General features: G+C 34.6%; 1 protein-coding gene across 2 annotated transcripts in view; it reads right to left on the bottom strand.

Moving 5' to 3' along the window:
• Window positions 1-19,054, bottom strand: part of PTPRK (protein tyrosine phosphatase, receptor type, K) — a 618,790-nt gene that overhangs the window by 237,183 nt on the left and 362,553 nt on the right. For both annotated transcript variants that reach the window (XM_010834647.1, XM_010834648.1), the window contains exon 7: window positions 3,300-3,593. In XM_010834647.1, coding sequence (XP_010832949.1) covers window positions 3,300-3,593 — 294 coding nt within the window. The remainder of the gene's footprint in view (window positions 1-3,299; window positions 3,594-19,054) is intronic.

The raw sequence follows: 19,054 nt of genomic DNA, 5'->3' as shown, positions 1-19,054 counted from the left end.
AAATGTACATTTGCATTTAAAATATAAAACTTACTCATTAACACACATAAATAAAGCCAACTCATTAACTTGCTGTAAAATTATTTATTGGCAGATTTCTGCCAAGAAAAAAAAATTACTATTGCCAGAAGTAAAATTTAAAAGGCTTCACTACATTAAAATGGAGTTTTTAAGACAGTAAATATAAACTAATTACTCTCTGATAGGTATCTAGTAGTCAAGGATTTTTCCTTTGTGATAAACCAAAATAAAAAAATAAGAATTTCTGAGAGGCAGGAAGTCATCATCACCCTATTTGTTACTTATAAAAAATTCATGTGAAATTGATATCAGACACACACACAGAGCTAAAAAAAATTATACTTATCTTCAAGGCTTCTTGGTGGTCTAACACGTAGAATGCATTAAAATAGCTATTTCAAAACAAAAATATTCAACCAGATGATACTAATGGTAAAACATTACCCTACAACATGGCATCCGACTAGTATTTCTTAAAATGGAATGGTTTACAGAAACAATATTCAGAGTTTACACAATTTAATAGAATTAGATGAGAACCTCTCCAAAAGTTATCTTTGTCATCTCAAAGGGATTATTTTCCCAGATTATGAAGAATTTTTGTACTAAATATCAGAGAATATCATAGTCAGCATAAGTTGTGTTCTGTTCGTTGCTATAAAACACCAGACTGAGGCCAGTGATGATACTCACGCTGGTAGGGTCTGAAGGATCTTAAACTCGGGAAAGAACTCTTGAAGAGGGGAAGTAGACGGACGTCATAATTTTAACCTATACTGACTGTATTTAGATATGTGATGTTCATCAGTTATACCCAACTTCTGCTTTTCAGAGATTTAAAAGCTAATAGAACATCTAATTCCGTAAGTTTTCCCTCTTTTGCTAATAAGAGAGCATAATTAGTAGACATTCCTATAAAACAGTAACCATAGTTTCTCTCCAGTCTACAATGTACTTGAAAATCTAGTCTATAAGCATTTTTTACCATAAAACCTACATCAAACACACTTATGAGAACATTAATAAATTAATAAAGATATGTGACAAAGACTCACCACATGTGAAAGATAGTTTCAAAAACTGTTTTATGGTTGGAAGTAAAACTGCAAATGAATGAGCTTCATACCATTTTATGCCACAGAACCCACAAATTAAATGTTTTTCACATATCAAAAATAGACCAATATAATTTAAAAATGTCAAGACATTTATAAATTTGAAAGCAGCTATGAGCATAAGTTATTTTTACTCTGTCCCCTCCCACAAAGATAAGGTTATTCTCAAAGTAAAATACCTCAAAGCACTTTACAGTCATATTTTTACTTATTTCAGCTCAATAGGCATTCTGAACATAAGCATTTAACAGGGATAAATCAATGTTCCTCAAAATGTTGTTTCCATCCACTTAATACAGCATAACTAGCCCCAAAACACAATTTCATTTATTTTCAATTTCCATTGGCCTTTAGACCAATGACCAATTTCAAATAATTTCTAGTTTAAAAATTACATTATATTAACAAATCATTGTGTGGTACTGCTAATTTTTAAGGATCTATTTTGGTAAAAAATAAGGCAGATGAGATATTTAAAAGAAAGAAGTCTGGGCCCAGAAATCAAGAGGAAGCTCACTTGAATAGTAAATTAACATGTATTACTTTTGTTTGTATATACCTTGTAAGGATTAAATGTAAAGGGAGAGAAAGGTAATTTTATCAGAAAATATGTGTGGATAATTTCTCCAATAAAACAGACCCCACCATTCCTCATTTTATGTTACCACTAGATATTAATTTTGGAAGAGTGAGTCACTTCTCAGTTTCCATATTGCTTCCTTTTTAAATTATTTCTCTAGTTGAGGTTGTAGAGTCAACTTGCTTTTCCCCACAGGAAATTCATCTACTACAATAAGAATAATTTGTCACATTACTTAAAATGAAAAGACTTAGCTGTACTGAAAATGTGAAAAGCAAATTGTGTGATTTAGGCTGAGCCTCAGAGACTTACCTAATGTCTTCAGGATTAAGCTATTTTCCAACCACAAGATAAACATATGACACAATCAGCAAATTAGAAAACTGTCTATTGTCTAAATCTGAGACTAAAAATTCAGCAGTGAAGCTTCCTACTAGTGAGCATCTTTAAATATTTATATAGGAAATATGTAAATATGAATATATAAAATGAGTCAGAATAAAATATTTTTAGGGATGACAATACATTAGGTAATTGCATGAATTTTACTTTAATGTTAGATCAGTACTCTTGGTGGGTAGCCTCAGAATATTGTAACTGTTAAACAGATGTCAAAGAAACAAAAGACACATTACAGGCATTTACATTTTCATATATCCCTATGGTCTTAGTTTTCAATTTTCAGAATCTAAATCTTTAAATGTTCAAGACATACAGACCTATGAATTAACTCTGCAGGTGTTTCAACATAATGATTTACATTAAAAAAAAACTCTTTCAACTAAATTAAAAAATTAAACTATTTTCAACAATAAAACAATAAAATAAATAGTATAATAAAAGTGCACCCAATAAATTAGATAATAAAACTTATCAGTGGATTTAATAAATAGCTAATGATTTTTCTCATTATAATAATACTTTGCAATAAGGAACAGGATGCATGTTTATACAGTACTTTTTATTTCACTTTTCATCATTTCTTATTGTTTTCTCCATATGCTATTATTTTCACCACTCTGTTTTAGGCATGAGGAAGACAATACAAGCTTTAAAGACTTAAGAAAAGCCCCTGTATTTTAAAGCTGGGTTTCCAGCTGCTGTGTTAATCCCCAACAGAATTTTCTGAATAGACTTTATTGAGGATTGGCTCAAAGTAACTTTTCTTATGCGTATTATCAGATACAGCCTCTGCACTGACCATAACAAAATTATCAAGACAGACAATTTGCACATAGTAGAAAGGTACTCAACCTTGCTTAAACTGTGAAGGTTTTCTTTCTCAATAATAGGTTCACTGGCATCAATCAGAGATTTTGGGCTAAATACAAGAAAGCTGAGCAAAATTACCATGCAAGAAAAGACTGTAGATTCATAACAATAATAATAAAGAAACATTCACACTGCCCTTAAATCAGTCAAATTTATGACATAATTAAGGCTACAATTTACCAATACTCTGGAAATCTTAGAATAATATGACTAATCATGTAACAAATAATTAGAATTTTTAATATTGGAAGAATATTATGTCTTATGCTAGATTCCTTCACTAGGCCGAGTAGCCTGCTCTTCAGTCTTACCTGCACATTTGGTTCTGGTGATTAGTGGAGGTCCTGGAAGCCCCGTTCCACCTTCACCTGGTCTTGTAAGCAGAACACGGATCTCATATTCGGTATCTGGATCCAAATGCCATAATTTATAAGTTGGCGCATTGACTGCATGGGTTTCTGTCCAGGACCCTGATGTCATTCGGTACTCCACTTCTTTCAGAATAATAGGACCATCCCCAATGATGGAGTTGGCATTTAGCTGAATCAGCAAGTATGTAGGCCCAACGCCTAGTAGCTGGGGAGGAGCAATGGGTCTCGGTGGTTCTAGGAGAGACGGATGAACAATCTCATTAGCTAAAAACCCAAAAGACTATAATGCATAGATATATTTATATCTCTTGAACTCTAAAGGTTTAAGGCCTATTCTATTTAGGAGTTCATAATAAATATTTAAAAGAAAACTGGGAATGAGTGGTCTGGAAACTCTACTTTTAAAGAGCAAATACTTTCAAGATGGGATATGACCCTTTTACCACAAGTTTGTTTTTTTTTTTAAATTAAAAACATGCCTCTTCAGGAGATAAATTTGTTAAGACACAGTAACCAAGGGAAATAAAAAGAAAATATTTAGAGATAGATAGCTCTGATTAACTACTAAACACAGTACACATTAACATTCTTGAGGAACTAGGATCTTGACAAATCTCCAAATTAATGAATACTGCTATAACTAATTATTTTGTTCATAAAATATGTCCAAGTCATGTTTTTGTTCCTGCTGTTTTTTTTTTCTTTAACTTCTGCAGACTTCTTGCAGATGAAATGAAAAGAAAGCATAGCAACGTTGAACTCAGGAGCTGATGCCGAATGATGACTTGTTTCCATACATCTATCTCTCAATATAATAAACTGAAATTGACAGTGAGGCAAAATCACAAATCATTACATATCACTGGCCTTTGGGAGGAGCATGTGATAAAGCAATGCATCAAAGATTAAACTCAAATGTCAAAGGTACACTGCAATTTAATCTTGAATACCTTAGAAAGAAACTTTGGGAAACAATATATCAATTGTTGAACTTATGAATATGATAAATAATGAATTAGGGAACTATTTCCCCTCAACAACAATACAGGTGAAATCTGATACTGAACTTTATGAAAGATCCCATAGCTTTAGCTCTGTCCATATGAATTCTAATTATTACATTGCAATCAGGTGGAAGCTTCTTTAAGTCTCAGAAAGAACATTTCTTGGGGATCCAAAAGACTTTAAGGGAAAGTGTTAATCTATTGTTTCAAAGGTGTTTTTTTTTTTAAAGCTAAAGCAAATTATATGAAGAAAAGCTATTAAATGCAACCACACAATCCTCTTGGAGTCCACACCTTCATCTCAAGGAGAAGATGCAGATAGAAACAAGAAAATACAGCTGATGTTTTTTTAAACTGGATTTCCTATTTTAATGGCAATGAATGCTTATAATACAACACTGGAAAAAACAAAAACAAAAAACGTATACTTCTGGTATAGATTTCCAGTTGTAGCCCAGAATTTGCTTTTAAACTCCAATGTGTAGTTTCCACCTTATGAACCCTTGTCTTAAAAACATCCCTAACATGAGGAATAAATCAAGCTGGACTAAATCTCTATACAGGTTAATTTTCAAGAATCTTCCTCCAAAATTCATATGACAAATATTTATTGAGTAATTACTAACTGCAAAGCTATTCTACACATTGGGTATTCATATAACATGGCAAGGGAGAAATAATAAATCAGCAAATTCATCATTTTAAATTGAGAGTTATGTAGAAAATAGATACTGAGATTAAAAATATCAGACGTTGGAGGGAGAGGTACCTAGTGAGTAATACTAGTTTTTTTTCTGCCCAAATGACTTGAAGAATATAAAGTCAGTCACATCAAGAATCATCATTACACAACAGCTTTCAAACTAGTTATCAGTAAAATCATATAAACTTGTGCTTCACTACTGCTCCTGTTTAAAGTGAAAATAAAGCTCAGATTAAGATTATTTATATTCTATATAAACTAGTATTGTAGTGTAGTCACTTAGTCATGTCTGACTCTTTGCAACCCCATGGACTGTAGCCTGCCAGGCTCCTCTGTCCATGGAATTTTCCAGGCAAGAATACTGGAATGGGTTGCCATTCTCTTCTCCAGGGGATCTTCCCAACCCAGGAATTGAACCTGGCTCTCCTGCCTTGCAGGAAGATGCTTTACGGTCTGAGCCACCTGGGACCATGAGCTTTGTAAACTGCTTACATTTAAAATTATCACTATTTCTTATAGAAAGGTAGTGCTTAACACCTGATTTATAAATTTTAAGTACAAAATCTCTAATGGTTTGAAAATTCTTTTCAACAGCATATATTCAAAATTGGGTATAGGGTGAACTAATATTTACAAATTCACAGCTGAATTACATTGAGAAGCTACAGAAGAAAAAGTCTAAATAATACCAAAATAGTTTAGAATTCTCATGTATCAGCTAAACAAAATAAAGCTGGACAATTCATACCATGAAATTTCAGCAACTAGTCTAACAACTTTTATATTTCAAGTTTATAAAAGTTTTGGTAGACAAAGAGAGAGTTGATATATTTTCTAAATCTTAAACTAAAATGAAACTGAATAGAGAAATGAATGTAATAGAAAAAATGCAAATATCTTCCCAGACTATCTAAATGTTGCACATATTTTAAGAAGCAGTCTGTATTTTGCGAATAAACTGAGCTGCCTCATATCTGTAATGTTTGTTTTCATTCCAGATGGCTCATGTACTGACTAATTTAAGTAGGAAATGATACTAAATTCACAGCTTGCTGGGATTCTAACCCAGAGCAGCAATGCCTCACTCATATCACAGCTGAACAATAACGTGCAGAGGTCTGATATTTTACATTGGAATAATTTGCCAAATTAATCATACATAACAAACATTGGGATTAATCTATAAATTTATGGGTAGGGTGAAACCTGACCTAATAAGTGTACATTGAATATAAAACCTCAACCATCACAACTCTGCATATTATTGTCATGGAAATAAAGGAGAAAACAAAAGAGGAGAACAGAAGAGGAAAGCTACAACAAAACATATATTAGAAACAAGTGAAAAAGTAAAGCACAATGTTTCTTCTATCATTTCTACCTTTAAAGAAATGACATGTACAAGAAAATGAAATTTAAAGTCAAGAGATCTAGTTTTTAAAATGCATACACTATTAGCTGAGTAGACCTGCACATGTTATTATTATAATTTCCTCATTGGCACACTAGGCATAATTTTAAGAATTTTAAAAGACTTTACATTTCTAAGGCATGTCAACAAGCCCTATATTTGATGCTGTTTTGCTTTTTTGTTTCTGCCAAGGAGCATATAAATTTTAAACCTGAAAATTAGTATTCAACACTAGTGTTTTGTGTACATGAAGAACTGAGTTTGCTGTAATCAGGTTCTTGGACCAAAGAGGCCAATAATTCACTCTGATCAGTGTTACATCTCACTTACTATGGTCAAGTCAACAAAAGGGCAGTCCAGTAATCAAAGCACTAGCTCAAATTCAGAACTGTGGCAATATTCAGAGAGGCTTAAAAACATATACATTGATTAAGAGCATGATTATAAGTGAAACCTAACATTAATGAGACTAATATACCAATACATATTAAATTTTATGTTGGAGGTAAAAAGTTGCCTCATATTAGCATATGCATTTTGGTTTTAGCCCCTTGAGAACAAGGAGGCTTATTTATAAAATCTCTATTCATTTCAATAAATTATGCATGAATTTTAATCAGTTAGCAAATGAACAAGTAATTGTTCTGCAGAACAATATTAATATTCTTCATAACTTAATACACTATCAGACCCAGAGATGTGGTGTGAATAAATCCCAATTGTACACTAGGTATCAACTGAAGCGTGCAATCCCCAAAATACAAGATAAACTTTGCCAATGTTACCAATTAACTTTCAATTAATGACATATTCATTATTCTAGAGCTAAACCTATTATAAAATTGCAATTATACATTCAAATTGCTTTATTTGTTTTCTTATTTCAAATAATTTTTAAAAGTGTCTTGGAATCAAAGTAACTCATTATGAAAGAATATTCTCATTCAATTATTCCTATTACAATGCTATTTACAAACAGACATGTCACTTATCAACACTGAGTTAATAAAATGCAAAATCAGAAGTTGAAGCTATGAAGCCAGAAAAAGTCACTCAACAAAGTAAATATCAAAGCAAATGACACTTCTACATTTGTCCTTTCAAATAAATACATTAAATACCTCTCAATCCTATATCCTTCCACATTGTTTTGTTTACTTGTCAGAGAAGGCTTGATAAAAAGTATCTTGAGATAAGCCTTCTCATTATAGAAGCAGGCAATAAAAATGCCTTTGTCTCTTAAGACTGTTGTAACAAATTACCAAAAAAGTGTGGGTTTAAAATAACTGAAATTTATTCTCTCATGATTCTGGAGGCCAGGTGTTCCAAATCAGAATCACTGGGTCGGAATCAAGGTGGTACCAGGACATACTTCCTCCAAAGGCTCTAGGGGAGAATCAGTACCTTGCCTTTTCTAGTATCTCCTAGCAGCTGGTATCCGGTGGCTTTTGGCCACATTACTCCAGTCTCTATTTCACAGTTCACACTGCCTTTTCCTCTTCTCTCTGTAGCCAAATCCCTCCAATCCTCTACTTATAAGGGATTTCCCAGGCAAGAATAATGGATTGGGTTGCCATTCCCTTCTCCAGGCAATCTTCCTGACTCAGGAATCTAACCCAGGTCTCCTGCATTGCAGGCAGATTCATTACCGTCTGAGCCTGCAGGGAAGGTATTTGTGATTATATCCACATGCAGGGTCCACATGAATAATACAAAATACTATCTCCATCTCAAGACTTTTGGCTTAAACACATCCCCAAAGACAGTTTATCCAAATACGGTAATAGTCGTTGTTGTTCAGTCGCTCAGTTGTGTCCGACTCTTTGGACTGCAGCACATCAGGCTTCCCTGTCCTTCACCATCTCCCAGAGTTTGCTCAAAGTAGTCATGGGTTCCAGAGATTAGGATCTTAGATTTTTGGTATCATTTTCAGCCTATCACAGACATGGATTATGAACTCATTCTTACTCCTGGGAGACATCACGACTGTACCTTTAATCTAGATGGTAGGAAGCTAGCAAAATAATTCTCCTAGGATATTTCCTAGCTATGTTCAGAACAGTCAAAATTATTTTTAAGAGGCAATAATTTATCCACATTGCTTTTTCCTTGCTATTTATTTTTTAAAGGAAATGAAAATATAGAGGATGAAAATTATTACTGGAAATGGCTACAAGAGTCAATGTTCCCTTTCTATGTCTAAATTCCTATAAAAATACAATTAGAATATTTGCCTTGGAGTTATTTATTTGCTATCATTTGTTTACTTAAATGAATGAATCAATTCAAATCAATATTATTCTACTCCTTTATCATTCCTCTTATTAAAATTTTGACCCAGTTATAGTTTAAAAAGAAAACTTTACTAGTTCGTGCTTCATTTTGTCTAATTTTCTTCCACATCACCTATTAAATGCTCAAGTAAATGGAAAAGAACATTAACAACAAATGCAGGAAGAATAACATCAATATACAAAATAACTCAAGCTTTTATTTATCAGTTACCCTATGACAGTTTTAAATGATCTTAAATTATGCCTCAAAAGGATAACAATATAATTTAATGCTATTGACTGTTTCAAGAAATTTGAAATAACACTGATGAACAGAAGATGGCCTTTCCTTCCATAAGAAATGGAAAGCAGGTTACAGATAATAAAAGCATTGCTAGGGGGCATTTGATATCACATAAATGGCAACATAATTTGTCTAATTTTCTCCTAAGATATAAAAACATGAAGTAAACAGTTGAAAGTGTTTTGATGTATAAGATGTAACAAAGTTTCTCATGCAGTCACATTTTATAAACTGTAATGAAAATATATTTAGAGAAGATTAATAGTCCTTTAATGATTTTTGCTCTTATCACTGATACCTCAGATTTCCAATCCTAACGAATTCCTTAGGTAGCTGAATACCTCTCGATTCACTCTTTGGACTACTATCTCATGATATTTGCCCATATCAATTATGTAGTCAGTAAATTCTATGAATCATTTTTCAGATAAAGCACCATTTTAATTATGTTGACATATTTGTGCATTGAGAAAGTAAAAAAATTTTATTTAATATATTAAAATCCTTTTAAATCCAACAATCTAATGATAGATGTTTTCTTCAAATCCTATCATTCAGGTGGCTCATAAGCTTGAACTGGTCAAATAAAATTAATGCTCAGACATCACAAAGTTTGGATGCTGCTAAATATGAGGTTCCTATGCCAGCATCTAGACCACGTATCAATCAAAAGAGGTTGTTGTTACCTATTATCATCTCCATGGAAATTACACGTATGATAGGAAAGGAGTACATCAAGGCTGTATATTGTCATCATGCTTATTTAACTTCTATGCAGAGTACATCCTGAGGAACGCTGGGCTGGAGGAAGCACAAGCTGGAATCAAGATTGTGGGGGGAAATATCAATAACCACAGATATACAGATGACACCACCCTTATGGCAGAGAGTGAAGAACTAAAGAGCCTCTTGATGACAGTGAAAGAGGAGAGTGAAAAAGTTGGCTTAAAGCTCAACATTCAGAAAACTAAGATCATGGCATCCAGTCCCATCACTTCATGGCAAATGGATGGGGAAACAGTGGAAACAGTGGCTGACTTTATTTTTCTGGGCTCCAAAATCACTGCAGATAGTGATTGCAGCCATGAAATTAAAAGATGCTTACTCCTTGGAAGGAAAGTTACGACCAACCTAGATAGCATATTAAAAAGCAGAGACATTACTTTGCCAATAAAGATCCCTCAGGTCAAGGCTGTGGTTTTTCCAGTAGTCATGTATGGATGTGAGAGTTGGACTATAATGAAAGCTGAGCACCGAAGAATTGATGCTTTTGAACTGTGGTGTTGGAGAAGACTCTTGAGAGTCCCTTGGACCACAAGGAGATCCAGCCAGTCCATCCTAAAGGAAATCAGTCCTGAATATTCACTGGAAGGACTGATGTTGAACCTGAAATTCCAATACTTAGGCCACCTGATGTGAAGAGCTGACTCATTAAAAAAGACCCTGATGCTGGGAAAAATTGAGGGCAGGAGGAGCAGGGGACGACAGAGGATGAGATGATTGGATGGCATCACTGATTCAAAGGACATTGGTTTGGGCAGACTCCGGGAGTTGGTGATGGACAGGGAGGCCTGGCGTGCTGCAATCCATGGGGTCGCAAAGAGTCGGACACGACTGAGCAACTGAACTGAACCGAACCGAACTGAGGCTATGGAAAGAGTGTGTGCTGTGCCCCACTGCCCACCCTTATAAAATTTCACATACACAAAAAATCCTGAGAAGTGTGAAATAAACACCCATGATTTCACAGCTGTAAGTAGGCAGTAATATTTTAGAATGAAAAAAATGCAATTGAACAAAAAAAGCCCTTTTTTAATGATATATATATATATTTATTTTTACTATGTATTTTTAAATCATCATTACTTATATCTATCTAAACAAGACTTTCTTCATTCTCCCCCAGCGGTTTTTCACTAATAGTAATTGTTCTAATGATTGAGGAGTGTTACTTGCTTTGAATTGGCTAGAGCCAAGATTACTTCGGAGAAGGCAATGGCACCCCACTCCAGCACTCTTGCCTGGAAAATCCCATGGACAGAGGATCTTGGTAGGCTGCAGTCCATGGGGTCGCAAAGAGTCGTACACGACTGCTCGACTTCACTTTCACTTTTCACTTTCATGCATTGGAGAAGGAAATGGCAACCCACTCCAGTGTTCTTGCCTGGAGAATCCCAGGGATGGGGAAGCCTGGTGGGCTGCCGTCTATGGGGTCACACAGAGTCGGACATGACTGAAGCGACTTAGCAGCAGCAGCAGCAGCAAGATTACTTGATCATGAAATTCACAGGATAGTCCCACAAAATGAAAAATCCTCCAGCCCAAAATACTATAGACTCCCCTAGAGAAACACTACAATGTGAAAAATAATTCCCCCTCACAAATCCAGGGGTTATACTTACCTAAAATTACATCATTTATATTTACATTGTTTCATTTCTGGTGGTTCAGATGGTAAAGAATCCACCTGAAATGCAGGAGAACCGGGTTCATTCTCTAGGTTGGGAAGATCCCCTGGAGAAGGAACCCCACTCCAGTGTTCTTGCCTGGAGAATACCATAGATAGAGGAGCCTAGTGGGCTACGGGGTCATAAAGGGTGGGACATGACTGAGTGACTAAGCACACTTTTACATTTACATTTCTCAAAAGAGTACTGGAGCAGTATTTTGAAGAGTGTGCAAACACTAAACATGTGATCATTTATTCACACAGGCTTGACCATCGTCAATGAGGCACAGTTAAATGGGCATGTGAGTATGCAACTTACTCATCAACAACTGAACTGACATTTTTGGAAAGCCGTATATCAAGAAGCAACAATGTGTTAACAGACTAAAGTAATCCCACTTCTGGAAATTTAATGGAAAGAGACAATTAAACCTATATCTAAAGAGCAAAAAATTAAGCAATCAAAATATTCTACAATAGGTAAATGATGACACAAATTATGGTATTTCAGTAGCATTCCATCATATACTTCAAGAACACAAGTTGTGAAGATTATACAACAAATGTCAGGTGACATTTGAATGTTTAGTTTATTTAAGCTTTCATTTTAAAAGTTAAAAACTATATTCCTATTAATTAAAGAAAGAGACAGAGAAAAGAAAACCACTAACCACTACTACCATAAGGAAATACACCAAACAGCTAATAACAGTGATTAGGGAACTATGAGACCACAAGTGGTCTTGCTCTTTCTTTTTCCTCTATTTTCCAATAAATTTTGTAACATGCTCATCAAACTTTTTCACCGTTACATTCCCAGTCTCTGTTGCAGTGCCTAAGTTCAGTAATTCGCTACAGAATGAGTGGTTGACTTAAGAACACCTTGAAAAAAAGTCATCCATGTCACTGTAAGAAAAAATTATCCACATAAATTCTGTCTGTTCCATATCAAAAGACACAGACTGCCACTTCAGTGTCAGAACCATAATTTGGAGTTGGCAATAGTAAAACTTTGTATGTTTATTTATAAATTTGCTTAATTTATTTTTGGATAATGAAATGAAGTCCTCAAAACGTAAGATTTACCACCTTGAGCTCTGAACCAGGTAGCTAACCAATTGCTCTGACAATGATACATGACACCTACAAAATGTTACTATTTAATTAAAGGAGTTTGTTGACTGGAACAAAAGAACTCTTTCTAGGCAATTGTTTAGTGACCAAGTGGCATCAAATGATTTATCCACCTTGTAAAAGAAAAAAAAAGGCATAGCTACAAACCTATATAATAATTCTTTTTTGTCTTTTAGTCAAATCAAGTAAACTTTTAAAAAAAGATTTTCCATGTGAAGAAAAAATTCATATGTATATATACAAATTTGAATATAAAATACTTTATCAAATATACAGTTGCACTAATAATACCAGAATGTGTACCAATAACTTGAGTTTCTTGAGCAAAAATTTAATTCAGGGTAGGAACACATTTTGATACTAAATATGCCACTCCTCACATGAAAGTTATTTTGTCTTTCAATCCCTATGTGATTTTGCATTCATTTTTTTTTAACTGCAAGGTCTGTGGAATTACAGTATTTAATCTCAATGACATGGCTCTTTCCTGCTGCCTAAAGTGCTGAAATAAGAAGAATCATTTCAGCAGCAAAACTGCAAATTTTGCATACTGAATTTCATATCCTGTATATTACCATGGCATTTTATTCATCTAGATTTGAAAACACTGCTGATAACTTTATTACCTGCTTGACCTAAAAAGGCACAGCAGCAACACCCTGTTTGAGATCTGCCAGCAGAAACTAAAAAGAAAGTTAGGTTCATATTTAGGGTATAAGAAAAGGTGAAAGGATTTTTAAAAGTAAAGTTTATTTGCTTTTTAGCCTATGTAACCTAAAACCGTGAAATAACTATAATTTTTATTTCCTTTTGTCCACAAACTATAATTAATATCTATGCAATGAATTGGTTCAGAATTATGAATTACTGCAATAATTCAACAACTTTACAAAAGATTCCATCAGTACCACAATCTGTATGGCATGGGAGCAAGCCACATATGTTATGATGGAAATTATAGATCCATTTGATTGAGTCATAAACTAATACAGAATATTTCTCTTATGGCCGTTTAATCTCTCATTTCAGCCTGATCAGAGCTCAAACTGTTCATGTGTTTCAGGGAAAGAACATCCAGCTGATTCCAAGAATAACAATCAGGTCAGTAGTAAAACTGGGAGAGTCTTCAACTCTTTGGCTCCCTCAAGTCTAGGGTCGTAAACAGGTAATCACATCACCATCAGTCAGCTTTAAGAGGTAAGACAATAAAAAAATATATGGTAGGAGAAAGGAGGGGAACTGTGTTCAGCAATGATAATATACGTATGTCCCAGTAACACGTTATATATGCCTAGGATTCAAACAGGCCAAAGGATTTGGAGTAACGCCATTTATATTCCAAATCTTGAATATTAAATTTTTTTAATCTCGTGAATCTAATAAAAATTTTAAAACTTATGAAATTAGAATATTCCAATATTTAATTATAACCAAACAACAAATGTAAGTCGACCATCTTGATCCTTGGATTTAAATATTCTGTTGTGTTGACTAACTGTAATATAACACATAATAAGTATATGCTTCTTATGTTCTCATGAACCTTGTGATTATTTCAAGACAATTCAAAATGATGTATGAAGTTTTTATGCATATGTAGCCAGCAACAGATGTCTACTTTTTTCATGTAATGACTTAGTCAAGTAAAAAAATCAGAGATACCATTCAGTCCCTTCACTCAATGACTGTAAAATCTGACTTTATTTATCCTTATTAATATTTACCCATTATTTCCACATGACTCTGGAAGGTACAGTGTGCCATTTTTCAGCCAGGCATATTCCAGTGTACGTGTGATATAGTTACTTTATGAAAAACAATTTGTGATGACATAGTAAAAACATTAAATAAGACTTCAGTGCTATAGACAGTTCCTCTAGATAATAGGCTTTATGAATTCACTACTAGCTCCAGCATAGTCATAATTTTAGGATGCTTTTCAGTTCAAAAAGCATAAACTGTCAGAGACTTTCAAAGTCTTCACATCAAAGAAACTGTCATTCATTAGCTAACACAGACTCCAGTCAATTTTGTAGTGTAAAGATTCCCAGTATACATTCATTTAAAAGGACAAATGATACAAATTAGCAATTATGGAACATTTCTTCAATTTTTATGTTAAACAAAACAAAAAACAATTATGTGTCCTATGGAGGTAGATGCCCTTGATTAAATGAGAAGAAAGCAAAGCTTTAACATAATGTGGTCAGTGACTTCAGATGGACTACCCCTGATGTCAACTAGGATAAGGGTCAGGGGATTTGAAAAGGGGACCAAAGGCCAGATTTCTGAACCTAGTCTTTGAACTAAGAAAAGTAGGTTTTATAGGTAACTCGAGTATATAGGTACAATGACGAACAGAAGGGAGTGCCATAAAAACAGAGCCATCAATGTGATCACCATCCTTATTAACACATGGACTTTTAAATAAATATTTTAATCATCCAGTGCTATTAACATTCCTTAAGGGGCCCAATACCCCATCTCCATCAGTCAAAGTGCCATCAAAAATACAATTACCACACCTACTTTTATAAACAGATGGAAATAGGGGGCAGACAAGAATAATTACAGATGTGATAAAGTAACGAGATAATGACACTTTAAAGACTAGTGTGACAGCTCAGCCAGCAAGAGACCTTTAATTTCCATTCCATTCAACCACCCCTATTTCCACACCATAATGGGGGTAGGTAGACATTCGAATACCAAAATAAAGTATATCGTCTCAACATGAAGTATTAGAAGGCGGTCCAAGTTGTAAACCATCAGTGCAGAGCTAGAGAAAGTTTCTAAGAGTAAAACAAAGGGTGTTAAGTCCATAAGTAATGCAGTAGCGTTGGGCTCTTCTTCCATGGCCACTGCTACTGACAAGAAACCTCCCTTTTCTATTTTGATAAATATCATGCCTTTTACAAATAAGGGCATGAAATGGCTACTGACCCAAACTTCATATAGTCTTTCTGTGAACTTCAAATTCCCCACCCTTTTGCAATGTTAGCCAGATCAACTGAAAACTTGCTAGGGGGAAGAAAACAAACATAAGTAAAATGTGCAAACATTTTCATAGGTACCAAAGAATCTTACAAACAGTACCTCTATCAGTGAAAATATGATTAAAAATGGGTAAGGAGGCCTACTATTTTCAGTATTATAAAAAGAAGGAAAAACTACCACGCTTCTTTGGCATGCATTTTTGTAAAATGTTACACTTATAAAAGTTGATACCGCTGAGAGATCTTCCTGTTGCACCCAAAGTATACCATTTCTTATCCCAAAGCTGCAATACACTTATATTTTTAAATGTATGTCTATGTACATGTTCAAGTTTAAAATTAAGAATTTGACACTGGGCAAAGGTTAAGAAAGATATTCATGAATCACAGAGCTATAGATGTGTTACTCCTGTAAGGCATTAAGATACATTTAAAATGTAAAGGAACTAATTTGTGCCTGTATATGTTTATCTTGTTTCAAAAGTTATTTTAATACATAAATCCAAACTATGTTAAATGAATCCTTTATTGATGATAAATGTACTTTCTCTTCTTAATAAAATCAAATGTTAATTAGATGATGAGAAAGGGGTCAAAGGTAAAATCTATGTGCTCTAAACCATGGTACCCAACCGGGGGATATTCACATTACAGACAGAATGGCTAGGGCGGGGGAAACTAGACAGCTTTTGTTACTATCATGGTATTATAGACAACACACAGGAAAATGAAAAAAGGCATAAAATAATACAGACACTGTAGTGGTTTGAAAACATGGGCATGAATTTTTTGTGAGTGTTCCTATTTAGAGCTTGAGTCCATGTTCTAGCCTCTTGAATCTGGGAGACCTTAGACCTGCCTAAATATATACAGCCCAGAGAAGTGGTGGAATGATGCTAGGTCACAGAAGACCATGCACTTCCCCTCTGTTCAGTGGACGCTGGATCATCCGCCCTTGGAGCCCTGAGCCACCAGGGCTCGGTTCAGTTAGCAGATGGAGTTATCCTAGTCCAGGCGTCAGACATGTGCATGAAGAAGTTTCCAGATGATTCTCACCTCCAGGAGTTTGAATTAACTTCAGCTAGTCAACCAGTCCATTCTGAAGGAGATCAGCCCTGGGATTTCTTTGGAAGGACTGATGCTACAGCTGAAACTCCAGTACTTTGGCCACCTCATGCGAAGAGTTGACTCTTTGGAAAAGTCTCTGATGCTGGGAGGGATTGGGGGCAGGAGGAAAAGGGGACGACAGAGGATGAGATGGCTGGATGGCATCACTGACTTGATGGACGTGAGTCTGAGTGAACTCCGGGAGTTGGTGAGGGACAGGGAGGCCTGGCATGCTGCGATTCATGGGGTCGCAAAGAGTCGGACACAACTGAGCGACTGAACTGAACTGACTGAGTCAATTTGAGTGTTTCTGACTGAGGATACAAAATTCCTGGAACAGGAAAAACTCACCCCCTCTATGCATTTCTGAATTATTGGTTCCTAGAAGTTGTGAGCATTATAGGTCAGTTGCTGTTTTATGCCTGTAAGTTTAGAAGTATTTCATTTTGCAGCAGTTAATAAATGGAAAATTATGTCTTATTAACAAGATTGAAGGAAAATCTTCATGAAACCTTGATGAAAGTTGCAAACTTCTGCGCATAAAAATACTGCTCTACCATGATCGGTCTCCTGCTTACCTGTTCAGTCTCACATCTTACCACTCTTCAATACCAATCACCTGTTCATATATAATAATTTGTATTTTCTATGGGAATTCTTTCTTTTATCTTCATCCACCTTCATCCTTTATAGGCTGCTTGAAGTGCTCTTTTACCATTTATAGACTTAGCAAAACCATTCATCTTCAAATCCCAGCTCATTTATCACTGCCTCTGAGAAGCCTTCTTAAGCACACCCTCTCTAACCTAAAATAAATGTACCTTTTCCTGTAGAAGATTTATCCATATATTTTTTTCTCTGTCTCTTTAGTTATTGAGCTCCTAAAAGACACACATTTTATTTGTCTCTAAGTTTGTGACTTCCGACTTCAATACTTAGCACATTAGGCAATCAAATGATGATTGTTTAAAGAATGCATTTATGAACAAATGAAAAGAATGAACATAAAAAGGTAATTTAAGGTAGGATAATACATACTGTTGGTGAGGATATGGAAAACTAGAACCTTAAAACTGCATGGTGGAATATAAATTGATGCAATAAATTCAAAAAGCTGCCATACTTACTTAAGCTGAACATAAGCATATGCTATTACCTAGCATTTCCACTTCCAGGTAGATGTTCCCCCAAAACTCAAATGCCTACAATCAGTAAACTGGAAAAATTGTGGCAATCTCATCAGTTAGAATATTTTACAACAATGATGTCAAATGATGTACAGATACATGCAAAAATACGAATGAATTTCACAAAGTTGGAGAAAGAAGCCAGATGAAAGAGCATAAACTACAGAATTCCATTTACTTAAGCTATTTATTACTGTTAGAAGCCAGGAACAATGGGTTAGTGACTGCAGGGGAGTGATGGGGACTTCTGGGGTGCTTGGTAATATTGTATTTTTTCATTGTTGACTGTATATATTTTCAGTTTCTGAAAATTCATCAAGCTATACATTTATCAAGCTATATATTTAATGCATACTTTTCTGCATATCTACACTATGTTTAATTAAGAAATTTTAAAAATAAGGAAAGGATGGTTCTATACTAATTAGTCCCTGACTCTTGCTCAGATACGCCCCCTACACACATAAAAGTCAATACAATACAGTTAGAATCTCATCTTGAGTTTGAAATTTAAAGTCAGTATTTACAGCAAAAATCTAATTAGGTCAAAATTTCTCTTCAAAATTGTTAAATCAGTCACAAAGTGAAGTGAAGTCACTCAGTCGTGTCCAACTCTGCGACCCCATGGACTGTAGCCTACCAGGCTCCTCTGTCCATGGGATTTTCCAGGCAATAATACTGGAGTGGATTGCCATTTCCTTCTCCAAGGGATCTTCCCAACCCAGGGATCAAACCCAGATCTCCCGCATTGTAGACAGACGCTTTACCGTCTGAGCCACCAGGAAGTCCAAGGAGTTCATATATATATTTTTTCTTATATACATCATTGTATCAGCTTTTTTGACTTGCAAAATGTGAAAATCTCCAAATTCAAAAGAAACAAGAAGTATGTTTATCTGCAAGTTTGGGCATTAAAATCTTCCTGTCTTTGAGTAAATCTCTGCATCTCAGAGGGAACAGTTGAGTTCTATAGTCACCTATGTATAATAAATATATTGATATTATGAAGTATCTACATCATATACAAGTATCAAGTGATTTTTTTTCTGCTTCACAAATATATGTTCTTGAAAATTACTTATTTGAATGCATCTATATATGATACACTACTCTTACACAGTTCGTAT

Source organism: Bison bison, unplaced genomic scaffold, assembly GCF_000754665.1.
Source record: "Bison bison bison isolate TAMUID 2011002044 unplaced genomic scaffold, Bison_UMD1.0 scf7180017864035, whole genome shotgun sequence".
In the NCBI taxonomy this organism is placed as follows: domain Eukaryota; kingdom Metazoa; phylum Chordata; class Mammalia; order Artiodactyla; family Bovidae; genus Bison; species Bison bison.
The sequence above is the reverse complement of the archived record's forward strand: the minus strand, read 5'-3'. Positions and strand labels throughout refer to the sequence as shown.